The 21383-nt window shown below is 38.7% G+C and overlaps 1 protein-coding gene across 1 annotated transcript in view; it reads right to left on the bottom strand.

Annotated features, from left to right (window-relative positions):
* The window catches only part of ARSB (arylsulfatase B), a 160004-nt gene that overhangs the window by 65575 nt on the left and 73046 nt on the right, over positions 1-21383 (bottom strand). The window contains exon 5 of the mRNA XM_043919951.1: positions 16678-16921. Coding sequence (XP_043775886.1) covers positions 16678-16921 — 244 coding nt within the window. The remainder of the gene's footprint in view (positions 1-16677; positions 16922-21383) is intronic.

The raw sequence follows: 21383 nt of genomic DNA, 5'->3' as shown, positions 1-21383 counted from the left end.
CCTTAAAGACTTAAATAGAAGACATGATACCATAAAATTCCTGGAAGATAATATAGGCAAAATATTCTCTGATATAAATCGTACCAATATTTTCTTGGGTCAGTCTCCCAGGGAAGTGAATAAAAGCAAAAAGAAACAAATGGGACCTAATCAAACTTATAAGCTTTTGCAGCAAAGGAAACCATCAATAAAATGAAAAGACAACCTACATAATGAGAGAAAATATTTGCAAATGATGCTATTGACAAGGGCTTAATTTCCAAAATATACAAACTCAGTATATAATTCAATAACAAAAAACCAAACAACTCAATTGAACAATAGGCACAAGACCTAAATAGATAGTTCTCCAAAGAAGACATAAAAATGGTCAATAGGCACATGAAAAAATGTTCAATATCGCTAGTTATTAGAGAAACACAAATCAGAACCACAATAAGGCATATCACATCACACTGGTCAGAATGATGATCATTAAAACGTCTAAGAATAATAAGTGTTGGAGAGGGTGTGGAGAAAAGCAAGCCTCTCTACACTGCTGGTTAGAGTGTAAGTTGTTGTAGCCACTGTGAAAAACAGTATATAGAGGTTCCTTAAACAGCTAAAAATAAGAGTGGTAATACAATTCAACAATCCCGTGCCTGGGCATATATCCTGAAAAGATGAAAGCTCTAATTCAAAAAGATAGCAGCCTAATGTTCATAGCAGCACTGTTTATAACAGCCAAGACGTAGAACCAACCTAGTGTTTACTGACAGATGAATACATATGTATATAAACAAAATGCGGCATATATGCATATATATTACACAATGGAATACTACATAGTCATAAAAAAGAATGAAATCATGCCATTTGCAGCAACATGGATACCATACTAAGTGAAGTAAGACAGAGGACAAAAATGTGATATCACTTATATGTGGAATCTAAAAATTATACAAATGAATCTACATACAAAACAGAAAGAGACTCACAGATACAGGAAACAAATTTATGGTGACTAAAAGTGAAAGGGGTAAGGAGGGATCAATGAGGAACTTGGGACTGTCAGATACAAGCTACCATATATAAGACAGATAAACAACAAGCTCCAACTATACAGCACAGGGAACTACGTGCAATATCTTATAATAACCTACAATGGAAAAGAACTTGAAAAAGAAAAACATATACATATATACACATACATATAAATGAATCACTTTGCTGTACATCAGAAACCAACACAATATTGTAAATCAACTATACTTCAATTTAAACATAAAAAAATACAACAGACTAGTGAATATAACAAGAAAGGAGTGGACTCACAGACATATAGAACAAAAGAACAAACTAGCAGTTATCAGTGGGGAGAGGGCAGGTGGGACCAGAGGTACAAACTATTATGCATAATATTCTTGTATGCAAGCTACAAGAATATATTGTACAACATAGGGGATAGAGCCAACATTTTATAATAACTATAAATGGAATATAGCCTTCAAAAATTGTGAATCTCTACAGTATACACTTATAATTTATATAATACTGTACAGTAACTATACTTCAATAACAAACATACACATAAATACAGCTGATTCTCACAGTTTAGGATGAGAATCACCAATCTCAAGCCTTGCTATCTGAGGGCACCACATCTCATTATATATTCTAAATTCTTGATTTTTTTCTGTAGAACAAAAAGATGAGGGCTAAGCTTTTAGGATATTTATGTAATAAGCCCATGTATAATTCTATAAGACGTCCTTTCCTTCTTGAAAGGAAGTCTTAGTGCCTCAGAAAATACCTTAAGAAATCTATTGATAACTTCCTATATCCATTTCCTTTATATACCCTTGAATAAGTACCCTGAACACAAACTTTTAGTATATTATACAATTTCTTCCTTAAAGGTGTATGTAACAAAGTGAGCTATGGGGTGGGGGAAATGTTTTCTGTATTCAAAACAGTTTCCAGCAATATCAACTGTATAATCATCACAATCTTTGCAGAATAAATAATGGCCCCATAAAACTCATTAAATGTTCATGGGATTGATCACTGTTATAGCGTGGTAACTTTTATTTTCTAACATATCTATTGATATGTATTGATAGGTAATGCTACAATTATTGTGGTTTTTCATGATTTTTTTGGATATCACACTTCTCAAAAGTTTCATTTCCAAAGAAAGCACTAGAAAGCGGACAATACTAATTGCTTCAGTGGTTTATGGTCTTCCCTCCACCAGTTCTGAAGGCTTCACTGTCTCATGTGCAGCCCTGCACTGTCTTTAAGAGCATAGCTTTTCAGGGTCTGCATCTCAACTCCACAAGATTATATAAACTTGAGCCTTGTTTTTCTCTCTAGCAGGAGGTGGATTAAAGTACCTACTTTCAAGGTTGTATGAGAATTAAGTGGGGAAACATATGCAAAGTGCTTGGGCTATATAGTAAGTACTGAAAGACTAGAGATCTCCTCAAGAATATTAGAGATACCAAGGGAACATTTCATGCAAAGATAGGCACAATAAAGGACAGAAATAGTATGGACCTAACAGAAGCAGAAGATATTAAGGAGAGGTGGCAAAAATACACAAAAGAACTATACAAAAAATATCTTCATGACCCAGATAATCACAATGGTATGATCACTCACCTAGAGCCAGACATCCGGGAATGCAAAGTCAAGTGGGCCTTAGGAAGTATCACTATGAACTAAGCTAGTGGAGGTGATGGAATTCCAGTTGGGCTATTGCAAATCCTAAAAGATGATGCTGTGGAAGTGCTGCACTCAACATGCCAGCAAATTTGGAAAACTCAGCAGTGGGCACAGGACTGGAAAAGGTCAGTTTCCATTCGAATCCCAAAGAAGGGCAATGCCAAAGAATGTTTAAACTACCACACAATTGCACTCATCTCACATGCTAGCAGAGTAATGCTCAAAATTCTCCAAGCTAGGCTTCAACAGTACATGAACCATGAACTTCCAGATGTTCAAGCTGGATTTAGAAAAGGCAAAGGAACCAGAAATTAAACTGCCAGCATCTGTTGGATCTTCAAAACAGCAAGAGAGTTCCAGAAAAACATCTACTTCTGTCTTATTGACTATGCCAAAGCCTTTGACGGTGTGGATCATAACAAACTGTGGAAACTTCTTCAAGAGATTGGAACACCAGACCACCTGACCTGCCTCTTGAAAAATCTGTATGCAAGTCAGGAAGCAACAGTTAGAACTGGACATGGAGCAACAGATGGCTCCAAATTGGGAAAGGAGTACATCAAGGCTGTATACTCACCCTGCTTATTTAACTTATATGCAGAGTACATCATGAGAAACACTGGGCTCGATGAAGCATAAGTTGGAATCAAGATTGCTGGGAGAAATATCAATAACCTCAGATATGAAGATGTACCACTGTTATGGCAGAGAGTGAGGAAGAACTAAAGAGCCTCTTGATGAAAGTGAAAGAGGAGAGTGAAAGAGCTGGCTTAAAGCTCAACATTCAGAAAACTAAGATCATGGCATCTGGTCCCATCACTTCATGGCAAATAGATGGGAACCAGTGGAAACAGTGAGAGATTTTATTTTCTTGGGCTCCAAAATCACTGCAGATGGTGACTGTAGCCATGAAATTAAAAGACGCTTGCTCCTTGGAAGAAAAGTCATGACCAACATAGATAGCATATTAAAAAACAGAGACATTACTTTGCCAACAACGGTCTGTCTAGTCAAAGCTATAGTTTTTCCAGTAGTCACGTATGGATGTGAGAGTTGGACTATAAAGAAAGCTGAGCACCGAAGAATTGATGCTTTTGAACTGTGGTGTTGGAGAAGACTCTTGAGAGTCCCTTGGACTGCAAGGAGATCCAACCAGTCCATCCTAAAGGAAATTTAGGATGGATCCTGAATATTCATTGGAAGGACTGATGCTGAAGCTGAAACTCAAATACTTTGGCCACCTGATGTGAAGAACTGACTCATTGGAAAAGACCCTGATGCTGGTAAAGACTGAAGGTGGGAGGAGAAGGGGACAACAGAGGATGAGATGGTTGGATGGCATCACTGACTCAATGGACATGAGTTTGAGTAAACTCTGGAAGTTGGTGATGGACAGGGAGGCCTGGTGTGCTGCAGCCCATGGGGTCACAAAGAGTCAGACATGACTGAGCGACTGAACTGAACTGAACTGAATAAGCTGGTAGCTTAAAAACGATGACAACACCTTTTGTTGCAGAATTCAGATCCTGAGTATGTAAATATGGAAAGAATATAATCACAGAGACAAGACTATAGCCTAGATAAGCTACATAAATAATATGTAAAACAATGGAACATTAACATTCCTATCTTTCCCTCTTTCTTGGCAAGAGTTCCCCTTAGAAATACACTGATGTAGCTATAACTTTAATTTCTAAGACATATTATGATATTCTTTTCCAAGTGAAAGTCTCTTTTGAGAAAAGCATCAGTGTCAAATACAGCCAAGTCACACAGTCCACTCATGAACTGCATATAAAAAAGGATACATTGCAATTTGTTATCTAGGAATTTCCCCAATGTTTTGAATTAAGCATATGGTATAGTTTAGCTGTATGTGCAATATTATCTTCATTAAACTGTTGATTACATTTGCAAAATGTAAATCTAAAAATAATGACTGATGATGTTCATGGAAAATGATTTTTCAGTAATCACACAAGTTCATGAAATGCCCTGATTTTATTATGGCAAGGTGACAGGTGTTTTTATTAGGGTAAATGTTTGGGCTCCAGGCTGAAACAGCTTCTTTAAGCTAGGCACCTAGGGGACTGTTCAGAGATTCTTTCTTCCTGCACAGTGCTGACTACCCGTCTGAGCAGACAATAGTGGTCACGGGAGTAAGGACCATGACGGGAAGATTTACGCAAAGACAAAGAACTGTAACACGTCCAGCGGGATGGTGCACGTGCTCAGTCGTGTCCGACTCTGTGATCCCTACGGACTGTAGCCCCCCAGGCTCCTCTGTCCATGGGATTTTTTAGGCACGAATACTGGAGTGGGTTGCTGTTTCCTCTTCCAGAGGATCCTCCTGACTCAGGGATTGAGCCAGCATCTCCTGCATTGGCAGGTGGATTCTTTACCACTGAACCACTTGGGAATGAGGAGTGGAGGTTGTTTCGGCCAAGTTCGTTTGAATAATAGAAGCTAGAATTTAGAGAGCATTTGTTATGTGCTTCACACCATTCCAAATGTTTTGCATGTACTATCTCATTTAGTCTTCTACATTATGACAGACACAACCTTGGCACAGAGCAGTTGAGTGACTTACCAGATCGTGTGTTTGGGCAGGTGGCAGAACTGGGTTTGGAAATCAGGCAAACTCCTGAATTCCCCACTCACAGCCAGTATGCTAAATTGTCTCCTCCATCAAATGTAGACATGGACTCAGTATCTTTTTAAATACATTACATTTCCATTCATTCAGCTTATTTTTAAGGATCCATTAACAAATATCTGTTTATTTCAAATGCCTCTATTAACAAAAGAATTAATAATCTTTCTCCATCTTCTTCTCTTAAAGAATTATATAAAATGGTATGTAGTTGCCTCTGATGCCATTTCATTATTCAATTTTAATTTACCCAAATTTCATGTATTCTGGGTTAGTTTTTTTTTTAATGGAGCAAGGATACACTGATCAGTAACTAGTTTCCAATATGCTATAAATATTTTCTAAAAGTCTACAGTTTCAGACACTGAGATCACAGCACTGTCCATTTATAGAGTTTCCAGTTTTTGACTTTCATTTTCCAACTAGTTGAAGGGTGGGGCAGTAAAACATTCCCCATAAATAAATGAAGTGCTATGATATTCCACACTTCTTTTACCACTAGCTGCTGACCATCTGTCGTAAAAAAGACACACCCTGGAAGGCAATCTCAAATTTTTAGAAACAGAAATAGCCATGGCAATATTTCCAGACATGAAATGTTGAAAAAAAAATTATTGATAAAAAAATCCAAGAAACACCCACAGAGTAACTTCCATCCTGTCCACTTTCTATAAGAATTATCATCATCCTGATTATCTTCCCCTAGAACTACTGAGTTGCTATTAATACTGTGTTCCAGGCTCTGTGCTGTTTCATACATATTCTTTCACCACATCCTCATGTAAGTGCCTATGAAGTGGGCATCACTAATGTTACATTTTACACACAACTGATGCTTGGAGGCATAAAGTAACTTGCCCAAGATCACACAAATAATAAATGGAAATGACCAGATTTGAACCATATCTAACCACAGAGTTCACATTTTCAACCGTTACACTAGTGACATTACTCCCAGGATATATCTTCTCTGTTATGTGGGTGACAGTGATATTGGGTTTGTGTAAATTCCATGCTCCTTTAAAAGCCATTTTAACATGCAAACGTTACCATGAATAAAGTGTTTAGCCACGGAAATCAAAACATTTTGACTAAAATTGGTGAGGAAATATGTAACTTAAATCCACCTGATGTAGAGTTTTATATGAGAGAAATTTTTCATGTACACCTTTATTAAGGAATCATTAAATATTAAAGTAGCCTACTCTAAAAGATACAATATTATTCAGAATAACTGAATCACACCTTTATTACAATCTTTTCCTATTCATTATTAAAAAATAATTGGTAGGACTTCCAGGTTAGTATCAGGGCAAACCAGCAGAACCTAATATCCCTTTTCCCCCGATTTCCATTATAATACCCGTGAAGAATTACAAAAAGACCAACACTGGCAACAGTGTTGGAAACTAAAGAGAAGACCAGATGCCAAAGTCCTGAGGGGACTTTCACTCGTGCCAATGCTGAAGAGATTAACAACATATTCTTGGATTCGAACAGACGAATCAAAACCTGGTCCCAAAGAAAACAGAAAAAAATGGATTCACTTTGTCTACGTCTAGCTATAGACGTAGCTTCACTCAAAGTGAAGTGAAAGTCGCTCAGTTGTGTCCATGGACTATATAGTCCATGGAATTCTCCAGGCCAGAATATTGGAGTGGGTAGCCTTTCCCTTCTCCAGGTGATCTTCCCAACCCAGGGATTGAACCCACTTCTCCTGCATTGCAGGCGGATTCTTTGCCAACTGAGTTATGCTGCTGCTGCTGCTAAGTCGCTTCAGTCGTGTCTGACTCTGTGCGACCCCATAGACGGCAGCCCACCGGGCTCCTCTGTCCCTGGGATTCTCCAGGCAAGAACACTGGAGTGGGTTGCCATTTCCTTCTGTAAGGCATGAAAGTGAAAAGGGAAAGTGAAGTCGCTCAGTCGTGTCCAACTCTTAGCGACCCCGTGGACTGCAGTCCACCAGACTCCTCCGTCCATGGGATTTTCCAGGCAAGAGTACTGGAGTGGGTTGCCATTGCCTTCTATGAGGGAAGCCCAAAACGTATGTATTTGTATATATGTGATATATATGTGGACACACACACATATATAGATGTATATTCACGTGACTGATCTGACTAAACATATATAGACTTTGAATGCAGAGCTACTGGTTGGTGTCGCTATCGTCTTTACTTCGTAAGCCATTTTTATAATGCTTCATTTCCAGTTTTCAGTGCCATTTTTCTTACACTGGAAAAAGAGTCAAAGAACGTGTGAATTTCTAGATTTCCATAGGATAATGGTGGCCATCTACATTTGAATCTCTCCACACATTTCCCTTAAAAGACATACGGAAAAGGAAAGAAAGTAAAATTACCCAACACTCAAGCCTACAACATAAGCAGGAGACAGAATATGTTTAAACCTGGATGGACATGAGGAAATATGCATCTAAGCCCTGGAGAGTCAGTGCTGGTTCCCACCTAGGGAAGGAGTCAGGCTGGGATTGTGCCCAAGAGGGTGCAGGGGTCCAAGAGGGGAAGGGACTCAGGCTGTACCTGATAAAATAAACGCAGAAAGAGAGGCCCCCACACTGAGTGACCAACACCAAAAACTCTGAAACAAAAGACCGGAATGTACCCCATTGCGCATCTGGGAACGTGACTCAGTTTGGTCACCTTTGAGACATACCTAGTAAGAGTCTTCAACTTTAAATAATACTAGTGATAACAGAAACCTTCCAGACCTCTAGGCAAAAGGACCAAGTCACTTGTTAATGAAATAAGATCCAGGTAACATGAAATTTATCAACTGTGACATACGAAACAAGTATACAGTAAGGTAACACTGTCAAGAAACTCAAGGACAAAAAGTATATGAGACAAGGATCTTATATCAGTTCAACTGTTTTGGTATTATCAAGGCTGTATGAAAGGCTTCAATACCAAGGAGAAATTCAAAGAATCCTGAGAAATCTATTAAAATATGAATTCCTCCAACTAAGAGGTAATTGAGAACACTTTAGGAATGGACAAGTGGTTAGCACAGAATATATTATTATAGATCTAAGACAAAAGTAAAATTGTGGACAAGGGTAGAAAAACAGCATTATAATATTATATGCTCAGACAAAGTAGAAATAATACAACTAAAAATAGCGCTGAAAGAGAAAGGTAAGACAAAGGATAGAATTGAATAACTTGTTGATGTTCTTACAGGTAATAAGTAGAAGTCAAAGATAACATTTAAAGCTGACAAACCAAACAGCAGAACCTAAAAAGTGACTAAGAGAATTACATAAATATATTAATATAATGATGCTACTGGAATAAACCATACATTGATCTCATCAAAGATAAAAAAACAAATATAATATAAAACAACACAACCGAGCTAAGAAAAATTATAGTTAAAGCAACATATAAAAACTCATTTACTGAAGTAAAATATTTTCTGGTTGGATCACAAAGAAAAACCTAATATTATACCTAACAACTACAAAGTACACATTCTTTTCGAGGCTAGCCGGCACAGATTCCAAGAAAGTGAGATGTCTCAAATTTAAAAGGACTGAATAATAAAAAGTATGTCCTCTTACAACAATAGGATTAAACTAGAAATCAATAATCTAACTGAGAAAATCTGAAATTTTGGAAAATAAATGGGTCTAAACACATGGATCAAAGAAGAAACCATTTGCACATTTCCACCATTATTCTTAGCAATGATTTTGCCATAAATTCCACCTTGTCAGATATACCAAGATTGAAATCTTAGCTTTTCTGTTATCAGGTAAACTTGGTACACTTTGCTATAATGGTACTTATCAGAAGACAATAAAGCAATGTCTACAGAGTAATAAGGAGAACAGATTTGATAAGAATTCTTTGTCAAATTATTACTTATATTTGAAGGTAACAGAAAGATATTCTTCCACATATGAAGATTTTTTTTTAAAAACCTTATCATTTATGTTCCTCTATGAAAATTACTTTAAAGTATTAACCAACTAATGAAAAGATCATTAAAATTAGGAACTGAGAATGTGAAAGTTAAGGAATATTTATAATATAAAAAGTAACTTATAGATCAATATACATAATTTCTCTATATGTGATTACAAAGGTTTATAAAGAAGAAAAACTCTGGAAGAGAGTTATAAGACTTAACAATATTATGTTTCAGAAAGCTGGTTCTGTGATCCCAGATTGAATTGGAAAGCATTTGAAAGAAGAAAATACACAGGATAATAAAATATTCTTTGGGTATTTCTGCTTCTAGCCAAGATGGAGTAACAGGCAGACTAGACCTACCCTCCTACCTAAAACAACCTAAAGAGAAACAAAATATATGAAACAACAGTTTTCAAAAGATGAGATATCAGGCAAAGGACAGTGATCCCTAAGCAACAGGAAACCCAGGAATTCTTATCACTGTCCTCAATTATTACCATAAGAATAGTAAGGTTCCCAGCCCTGCTGCAGGGATGGGAAATTGAGGCATCGCCCCATGGACTCCCTGACTTGAGAGCTGAGGCTCCAGGGAGCCCCTAAGTTGACAGGATAGAGAGCCAGAGGAGACGGAGGCACAGGAAGAGGAGCTTGGGGATTTGTAGAAAGTCCCTTACAACATTCAGCTGAGCACTGATCAGACGTATGTGAGAGAGCTACGCCAAACTAGGGAAAGAACTATCTGAAAGATGAAAGGAACCAGTGCCCCGCATTCACATGGGCTTAGAAACAGTTATATCTACTCCCATCTGCCAGACTGGAAAAACTTAAATTCCAAGGGCATTCGGCAGATTACTCAGAAGGTTTTGACTCAGCAGTGAAGACTAGGTTGTCCACAACCAGACACTGATATGGACCTGCCTAATAAATCATAAAGGCAATATCCTGAAGGCTCCAAGTGTCCTCAACTGCATTTCAGTACAAATCAAGAAGATTCATAACAATAAATAAATATCCAAGAAGGTAAAATGTACAACGTCTGGCATCGAATCAAAGATGAAAAGTCAGGGAAACAAGACCCACAATGAGGTGACTGACTAATCACTACCAACCCAGAACTGACATAGCTGTTGGAATTAGCAGGGGACATGAAAACAGTTATTAAAACTATATTCTGTATGTTTAGAAAGTTGGATTAAAAAAGATATAAAAGATCCAAACTGGACTTCTAAAGTGAAAACTTGCAACATGTGAGATGAAAACCAGACTGGATAGAGGCAAAACATTCTCAGACATAAATTGTAGGGATATTTTCTTAGATCAGTCTTCCAAGGCAAAAGAAAGAAGAGCAAAAATAAACACACGGGAACTAATCAAACTTAAAAGCAAAGGAAATCATCAACAAAATGAAAAGACAATCTACCAAGTGGGAGAAAATATTTGCACATGATGCAACTGATGAGGAGTTAATATCCAAAACATACAAACAGCTCATACAAAGCAGTATGAAGAAAACAAATAACCCAGTCAAAAAATAGGCACGAGAGCTAAATAGACCTTTCTCCAAAGAAGACAGGTGGCCAATAGGCACATCAAAAAATGTTCAACATCACTAATTATTAGAGAAGTGCAAATCAAAATACAACGAGGTTATCACCTCACATCAGTCAGAATGGCCATCATCAAAAAATCTACAAACAATAAATGCTGGTTCCTTTTTCTAGGAACCCTTCTACACTGTTGGTGGGAAAATAAGTTGTTGCAGTCACTGTGGAAAATAATATCGAGGTTCCCTAAGAAACGAAAATAGAGTTATCATATGATTCAGCAGTCCCACTCCTGGGCACATATCCTAAAAAAGATGGAAACTCTAAATCAAAAAGATACAGTGTTTACGGCAGCACTGTTACAGTAGCCAAGACAGGGAAACAACCTAAGTGGCCGCCAAGTGACGACTGGTTTAAGAATATGTGGTGATGTATCCAGCCCAGGCTGGATGCATGAGACAAGTGCTCGGGCCTGGTGCACTGGGAAGACCCAGAGGAATCGGGTGGAGAGGGAGGTGGGAGGGGGGATCGGGATGGAGAATACATGTAAATCCATGGCTGATTCATGTCAATGTATGACAAAAACCACTACAATATTGTAAAGTAATTAGCCTCCAACTAATAAAAATAAATGAAAAAAAAAAAAAAAGAATATGTGGTGATGTAGACCATGGAATATTAGTCATGAAAAAGAATGAAATACTGCCTTTTGCAGCAATATGGATGGACCCAGAGAATATCACACTAAGTGGAGTAAGTCAGACAGAGAAAGACAAATATTATATTACTTATACGTGGAGTCTAAAAAATAATACAAATGAATCCATATACAAAAGAGAAGCAGACTCACAAACATAGAAAACAAATTTATGGTGACCAAAGGGAAAGGGAGGAGATGAAGGGTACATTAGGGGTACAGGATCAACAGATACAAGTTGCTCTGCATAAAATAGGTGAGCAACGAGGACTTACCGCAGAGCACAGGGAACTATAGTCAATAACTTGTATGATGGAAGCTATAATGGAAAATGATCTGAAAGATGTGTATAGATAACTTTGACACCAGAAATTAACACAATATTGTAAATCAGCTATATTTTAATACAAATAAGTGATATAAATTATGGACATTTTTAATTGCACAATGGACTGTAAGATTATTGATGATTAATATAAGACTCAAAAATACTAAGCTAATAACTTGCATTCAGATATTTTAAATATGCAGAATTCATGACTCCTTTAAAAGACATACATCCAAGGACATATTCATTAGGAAGAAAAGGCAATCTACAGAATAGGAGAAAATATCTGCTAACAATATATATAACAAGGATATATAATAATATCCAGAATATATAAAGAACTTCTACAACTCAATAGTAACAACAACAAAAATCTCATTTAAAAACAGATGAAGGACTCAAGTAGATATTTCTCCAAAGAAGATACACAAATGATCTGCAAACACATGAAAGATACTCAATATCACTAAATACAAGGGAGATGCAAGTCAAAATCACAATTAGATATCACTTCACATCCATCAGAATGGCTCATAGCAAATTTTTTTTAAGGGAAGGAAAGAATCAGTGCTGGTGAGGATGAAGAGATACTGGAACTCTTGTACACTGTTGGGAATATAAAATGGTACTGCTACTATGGAAAACAGTACAGTAGTTCTTCAAAAAATTAGAAATAGAATTACCACGCGGTGCAGCAATTTCACTTCTATGTGTATAACCCAAAGAATTGAGAGCAGGGTCTCAAAGAGATATTTGTACACCTATGCTCATAGCAGCATTATTCACAAAAGCCAAAGGGGGAAACAACACAAGCGTCCAACACTGGATGTATGGAAAATCAAAATGTGGTAGATACCAGTGGGATATTAATCAGCCTTTAAAAGGGAAGGAAAGCCACATGCTATATGAATGAACTAAAGGAAACAAGCCAGTCACAAAACCACGAATACTGTAGAATTTCACCTGTATGAAGTATCTACAGCAGTCAGATTTATAGGGACAAAGTAGAAGGGTGGTTGCCAAGGGCTGGGGAGAGAGGGAAGTAGAAAATTGTTGCTTAATGTATATATAGTTTTAGTTTGGTAAGATAAAAAGGTTTCTGGAGATTAGTTATCTAACAATGTGAATACAGGTAACACTACTGAACTGTACACTTAAAAATGGTTAAGGTAGTAAATTTTGTTATGTGTATTTGTCACACTTAAAAATAAAATTTCAAAAAAGAAAAATATATTGGACGGATTTAAAAGAAGAGTAAGAATTAAGAAAAAAAAAAAAAACTTGAAGGCATACTAACAGAATCTATCCAAAAGGGAATATATAGAGAAAAAAATAATTACAAAAAAAAAACAAACAAAAAGAAAAGAGCATCAGTCAGCAGGGGGAAGATTTAGGTGAGAAGACAAATACCTCCATTCTTCCCAAATTAATTTTTGTGGTTAATCTCATTTACTTTTTTGTGATTGAGGTTATATAATTTACACTACATAATCATTACCCATTCATGCATCATTGTATTATAAGATATATTTTAAAATCCTGCTTTTTCTTTTAAAAACACCACTTAATAATCCCTACGAGATATATATTCATGTACCTAAGGAGCCTTTGACTCATCTCAATTTATTTTTAAATTTTTTTGCCACGGGGCATGTGAGATCTAACTTAACTGACCAGGGATCAAACCTGTGCCCCTTGCATTGGCAGTGTGGAGTCTTAACCACTGGACCACCAGGGAAATGTGAGACTTGTCAAGGAAATTTTGTAAAGGAAATATAATGCGGAGGGGTATATAAATATACTCTAGAAGTTATATTAATAGCAGATTACAGATTACAACAGTCAGGTGCTAACACAAGAACAGATAAGCCAGTGGATTAAAACAGATGGAACCCAGACAGATCATAGCACTAATAAGAACATAAAGTGGTACTACAGATCAGTAAAAAAGGAAATATTCAATAATAATAATAATTTCATTGTTATTGTTATAATTGTTATAATAAATTCATTCAGTAATAACTACTCAAAAATCAGTCTGAGTTGTCTTAATGTTTTAAATAAAGCATCATTTTAGTTTAGAGTTTCTTAAACTTTGGCTCATTAAGTATTATAACTGCTTTAGGCCTCACGGTATCTGTGAAAATGGGATGAAAAGTGACTTACCTTTCCTTCAACATTCCTCTTAAAATTGAATCCATGAGGTGGGGAAAGTCTTTATAGTTTCATAGTAAGTTTTTAAGATATTTCACATTATCAGATAATATTTGATTGTCACCATCCTTATAATAATAAGGGGCTTCCCTTGTGGCTCAGATGGTAAAGAATCCGCCTGCAGTGTGGGATTGAACCCAGGATCGAACCTGGGTTGGAAAGATATTATACCATCTAGATCAGTTTCCCATTGATCAGAAAGGAACAACATTCCTTCCATTATAATTAGGGGCTCTGCTTATGTTTATGTAAGTTTAATGAAACATAAAATAAGTTCAAAAATCCTTTGAAAGGACTTGAAACAAATTATAGGCAGCTTATCAAGATGAAAAGCAGAGAAACCATACAGAATCAGAAAGAACTTGGAGAGGTGATGTCCCCTACAATTGACAAACACGCACTGTTATCTTGAAACAGATGAAAAATAGAAGTCAAGGAACTCCTATTACAAAGAATGTCACCCCCTCCAAAACGGAATTCCTTCTAAAATGTAGTATTTTGAAGCAGACTTGAGAGGAATTGATAATTATGCCACTAGGGAAACTCGGGATGTTTTCAGACACCCGACTCTGTTACTGCCATTACTGGCATTCCTCTTTCATCAGACCCTTTTGAAATTTTCAAAAACTATCATCATCTTGAAAATGGTATTTCCAAGTAAATATCTTACTGAGAAAAGTTCCAGAACTCTGGGCACAGACGGAGTGTCTCTGACATTTGGCTGTCCATTTGTTTTTACTGCTTTGGAAGAGATGCTCCCGACGTCAGTGAGGCTGGATGCTTTCTGCCTTGGCAGGCGTGGGTGCCAAACGCTCCACCACTGGTACTGAACAAACGCTTGCCTAATGTTGTGAGAAGCGTCCATTTTATCGGGACAGTGGGGCCTGAATCATTGTTTTCAGGATCTTTCATCCATAAATGGGAACAGGATGAGAGCAGCTCTTCACTTATGAAACAGACACTTACTGAATTTGCAGAGGAAAATCTTGAGATGCTTGATTAGATACTGGGCAGAAATTTTACTTTTTTCCAAATAGAAAAGGAAAACCACTCTCTCATGGTTTCACACCCTGGGACAATACTGTTGGTGACAACATTCTGGTTACAGCCCTGCAGTCAACATTGTGTCCATTGCTGGAGGATGCAGAGCTCTTGTTCTCTTTAGGATGGGCCACTAGAAGTTCTCCTCTGATACTGAGGAAAGACCTTCTGAAATATGCATTTAAGGGTGGCCAAACTTCTTCCAGTTCCTCTGCAAGCAGAAGCAAATATATGCCAAAGTCCTAAAGGTTACTTCTGACCAAGCTAATCTTAAGACTGAAATGTGGAATTCCACTGAAATGTGAAATGTGGATGGATAGTCCAAAATTTGGTGATATGGATGAACATCAATGACTGGGACTTTACTAAAGATCAAAACTTCTGTAACTCTTGGGACAGAGGAAATTACTCAAAATAAATTCAACTGTTTCTCAACTCAAGCCTCATTTGGCCAAGTATGCCACAGAGCTTTGACTCCATTGGCTATTACGTGCTTTTACAAGCCATGGTTTATGACATTTTAGCCACAAAACAAAACAAAAAAATCAAAACTGATTGGGTGTAAAGGCTGACCCATATGTTGTCATAGCAAAATGACTCAAAACTTTCTCCTGCTTATATAAGTCAAACTCCAATAGCCTTCACAGTGAAAGTTGGCAGTAAGCTGAAGTTCAAGTTTTGTTTTGCTTGGAAATTTTTATTTCCTTTTTATCATAAAGTGAGTATTAATTTTTGTATTAAAAATGAGTGAGAGGCAGAGGTTTTCAAAGAATGTCATATTTTCTATGTGTACAAAGCAAAGAATATGTAATCAATATCTAATACCATAAAAATAAATTCTATCTAAGCTTTTGTGCATATGCTTAGGTACATTTTTTTGTAATCTTTGTTTTCAGAGTCTCAAAGAGGTCTATGATTCAAAAACCTGAGGGAAAAAAACTCCATTCCTCTGATTTAGATATTGACCTCATGGAACACATAAAATCATGTCACAATAGTCCAAGAATTACATGGAAGAAACTCAGACCACAACACTTAGAAGAAAATATGGATAAATATTTGGCCCATTTCAAGCTGAGAAAAATGGTTCTGAACAAAAAAACAAGAGGAAAAATAATAAATTAATTCAAATGGTCATTCTCTAGCTCAATTAAATATTTAATTTCAAATCATTTATATCTAAGGGTAAAATCTAAACTTTAGAAGATGAGGCTATTTCCAGATCTTCCCTCCCTTCCTTGGTCTTCCATTCTCCTAGCAGGCAAGAGGACAGGTCTTCTGACCCTCTGCAGGAAGCAAACAGTACCCTATCCAATTTCTTAGCATGGCTTCTTCTATAAAGACCTCTTGCAGAGGGTCAGCCACTGAGGACGATCTTGTTCCTCATATTATACATATATATGTATATATATGTATTTGTAAAGGCATTTCTTTTTTAAAAAATCTTTTATTTGCAAGCTATACTATCATTTTCACATAAAAGCAATCCTTCCCAGTCCAGTGCAGATGTTTCTGGAGCTTCTGACCTCAGAGGGGAAGAGAAAGAGGGGCAGTACCTGATGGTTGTCCACACATCGAAGCCATCCAGAGGCTTGGTGCCAGCTATGCTGCCCCCGGCCAGCTTCACCAAGGTGGGCAGCCAGTCAGAAATGTGGATGAGCTCCCGGGTCTTCACGCCCTTCCGCTTCAGCAAGGGGCTGGCCACAAAGCCCACCGCTCTCACGCCTCCCTCCCACAGGCTCCACTTTCTTCCTCGGAGGGGCCAGTTGTTGCCCCCCGCCAAGGTCTGTCCGCCGTTATCTGAAACACAGTCAGGTCGCGGCATGAGGACAAGCTTAATGACCAGACACGTGGAAGAAAGACTTGGGTGTGTGCTGCTATTAAATGGTGCTTCAAAACTCAAAAGGGAAATTCCTCTTCCCCATCTTCTGTACCAACGACCCTCCTCCCACCCAACACCACCCTCCATCTGACAGACATGACCACGGGGCAGCCCAGGACACGTCTGACGGGAGACCATGAAATCCTCCATGGAGAAAGCCACTGAAGAACAAGGAAGGCCTCTGAGGGGAACTGCTTGGGCTCTGCTGAGCACTGACCAAGATTCAAATGCACGCGTGCAAGTTTGTGTAACACAGGAGAATGAACCCAGGTAGGCAGAAAAGGAAAGTCAAAGTGTTAGTTGATCAGTCCTGTTCAACTCTTTGTGATCCCATGGATTGTAGTCACCAGGCTCCTCCGTCCATGGAATTCTAAAGGCAAGAATACTGGAATGACCTCCCTCCTCCAGGGGAATCTTCCCGATCCAGGGATGGAACCGGGTCTCCCACATTGCAGACAGATTCTTTACCATCTGAGCCACCAGGGAAGCCCCTCCTGATACACAAAAAGACACCTCTGAGTAAGTTTCACTTAGAAACCTAAAGCTCCTAGTGAGTGGGGAGAGTGAACCTTTTTATTTTCTTCCTGGAAAATTTTTCCAACATTTAAACTGGTCACGGGATTAACATTTGACTCCCTGGTGATTTGAACTCTTGCTTAAGTGTGAAAGTTGAAAACTTTGCCAGTGGGCTAAATATCTCGGCACATAGAAAAGTTGGGTGGAAAAAATAATTGCAAGAAAAATTCTTGACAAGACGGCAGGACAAAGCTGTATTGTAAGATGTGTGCTAGGGAAAAGAAGGTTTCTCTTCCAAGACAACTGAGGGAATGGAGGACACTGGGGGAGTCGGAGAAGTTACACGGGCGACCTCAATATCTGACCAGTTGGGTGGGGCTCAGACTCAGAAACTGAGTTAGGCTGTAGAAAATAAACATCATATTTCTATACACTGAGGTTGTAGAATCATATTATCTCCCAAAGTACCTGCACGCTTAGGTGATTTCAGAGACATTTTAAATAACACTTATTTACATGTAAAAGTGAAGTGAAGTGAAAGTTGCTCAGTCATGTCTTACTTTGTGATCCCATGGATGGTAGCCCACCAGGCTTCTCTGACCATGGAATTCCCCAAGACAGAGTACTGAAGAGGGTTGCCATACCCTCCTCCAGGGGATCTTCCCAACCCAGGGATCAAACCTGGGTCTTCCACATTGCAGACAGATTCTTTAACCATCTGAGCCACTCGGGAAGCCCATATATTTACATGTATATTATATCCCAATTAACTGTTTTCCTAAAAGCCACTATTGTCCAAATGAACCACGGGGCTGGGTGCAGTATGACAGATCTGCTCTATAGAACAAATATATAAAGAAATCATGGAGAAGCAAATGGCAAGCCACTCCAGGATTCTTGTCTGAAAAATCCCACGGACAGAAGAGCTTGCCAGGCTACAGAACAATGGGTTGCCAAGCTGGACACGACTGAGTGACTAAGCGTGCACGTATAAAGAAATCTAACACAGAAATCAAGCTCTACCACAGCCAAAGGATTCTCACGCAAGGAAGGAGAACCAGCCTTTGTTAAGCACCCACTCTGCACTAGGCACTGCTTTAATTTCACATTATCACAGAATCTGGAGTCTGATAGACCTGGAATTGAAGCCTGATGCCAGCCACTCACTAGCTGTGTGACCCAGGGCAATACACTGCCAAAGTTTCCTCACCTTTAACGTAGAGACAATAATTTCTACCTCATTCATATATTATGGTAAGAATTAAGTCACATCATTTATGACAGTTGTCTGGCTAGGGACCTGGCACAATCTAAGTGCTCAATAAATGGGAGCCAATATTTATATTAGAAATTACATATATTTTCCAGCATCAGGGCCTTACATTAGAAAAGACCCTGATGCTGGGAAAGATTGAAGGCAGGAGGAGAAGGGGACGACAGAGGATGAGATGGTTGGATGGCATCACTGACTCAATGGACATGAGTTTGGGTAAACTCCGGGAGCTGGTGATGGACAGGGAGGCCTGGCGTGCTGCAGTCCATGGGGTCACAAAGAGTCAGACACGACTGAGCAACTGAACAACAACATTATTTATAACAATACAGATAGTCTAGTATTATAACTCTTTTGTCATGAAACAGAGAGGGAGAGAGGAAGGGGGAGAGAGAGATTTGAAAAAGCCAAACAGCCATTAACTGGCAAAGTTAGGATTCAAAGTCTGTGTGACTCCCAGTCACCTCCTGCCCTCTGAGCGCCCTGCTCCTGATGTCCCTGGAGTGGAGTGGGTTTTTTAGGGACGTTAAGTTTCACTTCCCTGAGAAAAATATAATAAACACAGTCCCTCTCAACCATGCGCACACAATTCCCGTGACACAGCAGGAGAGCTGCTTCAAGGAGACAGTAACTCCCTCCAGAGGTGTCCCTGCTGCTGGTGGGGAGGAAATTCAAGGCTCTACTGTCAGGGGGGCTTCTGACCAAGCCCTTGACACAACAGGTCTCTGCTTCTTCTCTGGGCCTCAAGAAGGGGAGAGGGAAGAGTCTTGAGCCATATTAGATGAAGGGAACAGTTCTTTAACACGCGAGTGGGTGACAGTCAATCTCATCATTGGCTATCAGACTTCCAAGAACCTTTTCTGAAACCTCACATCCCTTCCTGACAAAACAAATGGCCATCCAGGCTGCTTTATTAAATACACATTCTATTTCACATGAGCCTTTGACTGTGTGGATCACAATAAACTGGAAAATTCTTAAAGAGATGGGAATACCAGACCACCTTACCTGACTCCTGAGAAATATGTATGCATGTCAAGAAGTAACAGTTAGAACTGGACATAGAACAACAGACTGGTTCCAAATCGGGAAAGGAGTACATCAAGGCTGTATATCGTCACTCTGCTTACTTAACTTATATGCAGAGTACATCACATGAAATGCCAGGCTGGATGAAGCACAAGCTGGAATCAAGGTTGCTGGGAGAAATATCAATAACCTCAGATATGCAGATGACACCACACTTATGACAGAAAGTGAAGAAGAACTAAAGAGCCTCTTGATGAAAGTGAAAGAGGAGAGTGAAAAAGTTGGCTTAAAACTGAACATTCAGAGAACTAAGATCATGGCATCTGGTCCCATCACTTCATGGCAAATAGATGGGGAAACAATGGAAACAGCGACAGACTTTATTTTGGGAGGCTCCAAAATCACTGCAGATGGTGACTGCAGCCATGAAATTAAAAGGCGCTTGCTCCTTGGAAGAAGAGCTATGACCAACCTAGACAGCATATTAAAAAGCAGAGACATTACTTTGCCAACAAAGGTCTGTCTAGTCAAAGCTATGGTTTTTCCAGTAATCATGTATGGATGTGAGAGTTGGACTATAAAGAAAGCTGAGAGGCAAAAGCTGAGAGGCTTTTGAACTGTGGTGTTGGAGAAGGCTCTTGAGAGTTCCTTGGACTGCAAGGAGATCCAACTAGTGCATCCTAAAGGAAATCAGTCCTGAATATTCACTGAAAGGACTGATGCTGAAGCTGAAACTCCAATACTTTGGTCACGTGATGTGAAGAACTGACTCATTGGAAAAGATCCTGATGCTGGGAAAGATTGAAGGTGGGAGGAGAAGGGGATGACAGAGGATGAGATGGTTGAATGGCATCACTGACTCAACTGACATCACTTTGAGCAAGCTATGAGAGTTGGTGATGGACAGGGAACCTTGGTGTGCTGCAGTTCATGGGGTCACAAAGAGTCAGACACGACTGAGTGACTGAACTGATCTGAGACCCTACATGTTCAAAACAAGGGGCACCATCTTTAGATAAAGGGAATTCCTCCATGCTCCTTATTCTTCACTGAGTATTAGGCACCAATAATCAATGCATCAGAACTTAAAAGAAGGTGCTACTCATGTGATACAAAAATACACTGGAAAAATGTAGTCAAGAATATCTACGACAGCACTCATTTCCCTCTGCTCTCTGGATTGCTATAAATCAGGGGTCCCCAGCATCTCGGATTTAATGCCTAATGATCTGAGGTGGAGCTGATGCAGTAATAATAGAAATGAAGTGCACAATAAATGTAATGTGCTTGAATCATGCCCAAATCATCCCCTGGACTTGGTTTGTGGAAAAATTGTCTTACACAAAACCAATCCCTGGTGCCAGAAAGGTTGGAGACCGCTGCATGATACTGGCTCAGTGCTTGTAGGAGGCGCCTGCTGTGTCCATTTTTGATAGATATACTCCTTTGAAACATTAGGTAATGTCTCTTTCAATTCTACCTATTTGTTAGAGCTCAAAGCAAAAATGCTGGGTGATGACGATGACAGCAATAAGAGTAGAGGTGATGGAGATAGGGTGGGC

The sequence above is a fragment of the Cervus elaphus genome, chromosome 12 (genome assembly GCF_910594005.1).
Source record: "Cervus elaphus chromosome 12, mCerEla1.1, whole genome shotgun sequence".
NCBI classification, from domain to species: Eukaryota; Metazoa; Chordata; class Mammalia; order Artiodactyla; family Cervidae; genus Cervus; species Cervus elaphus.
This window is presented reverse-complemented; position numbering and strand designations above follow the sequence as displayed.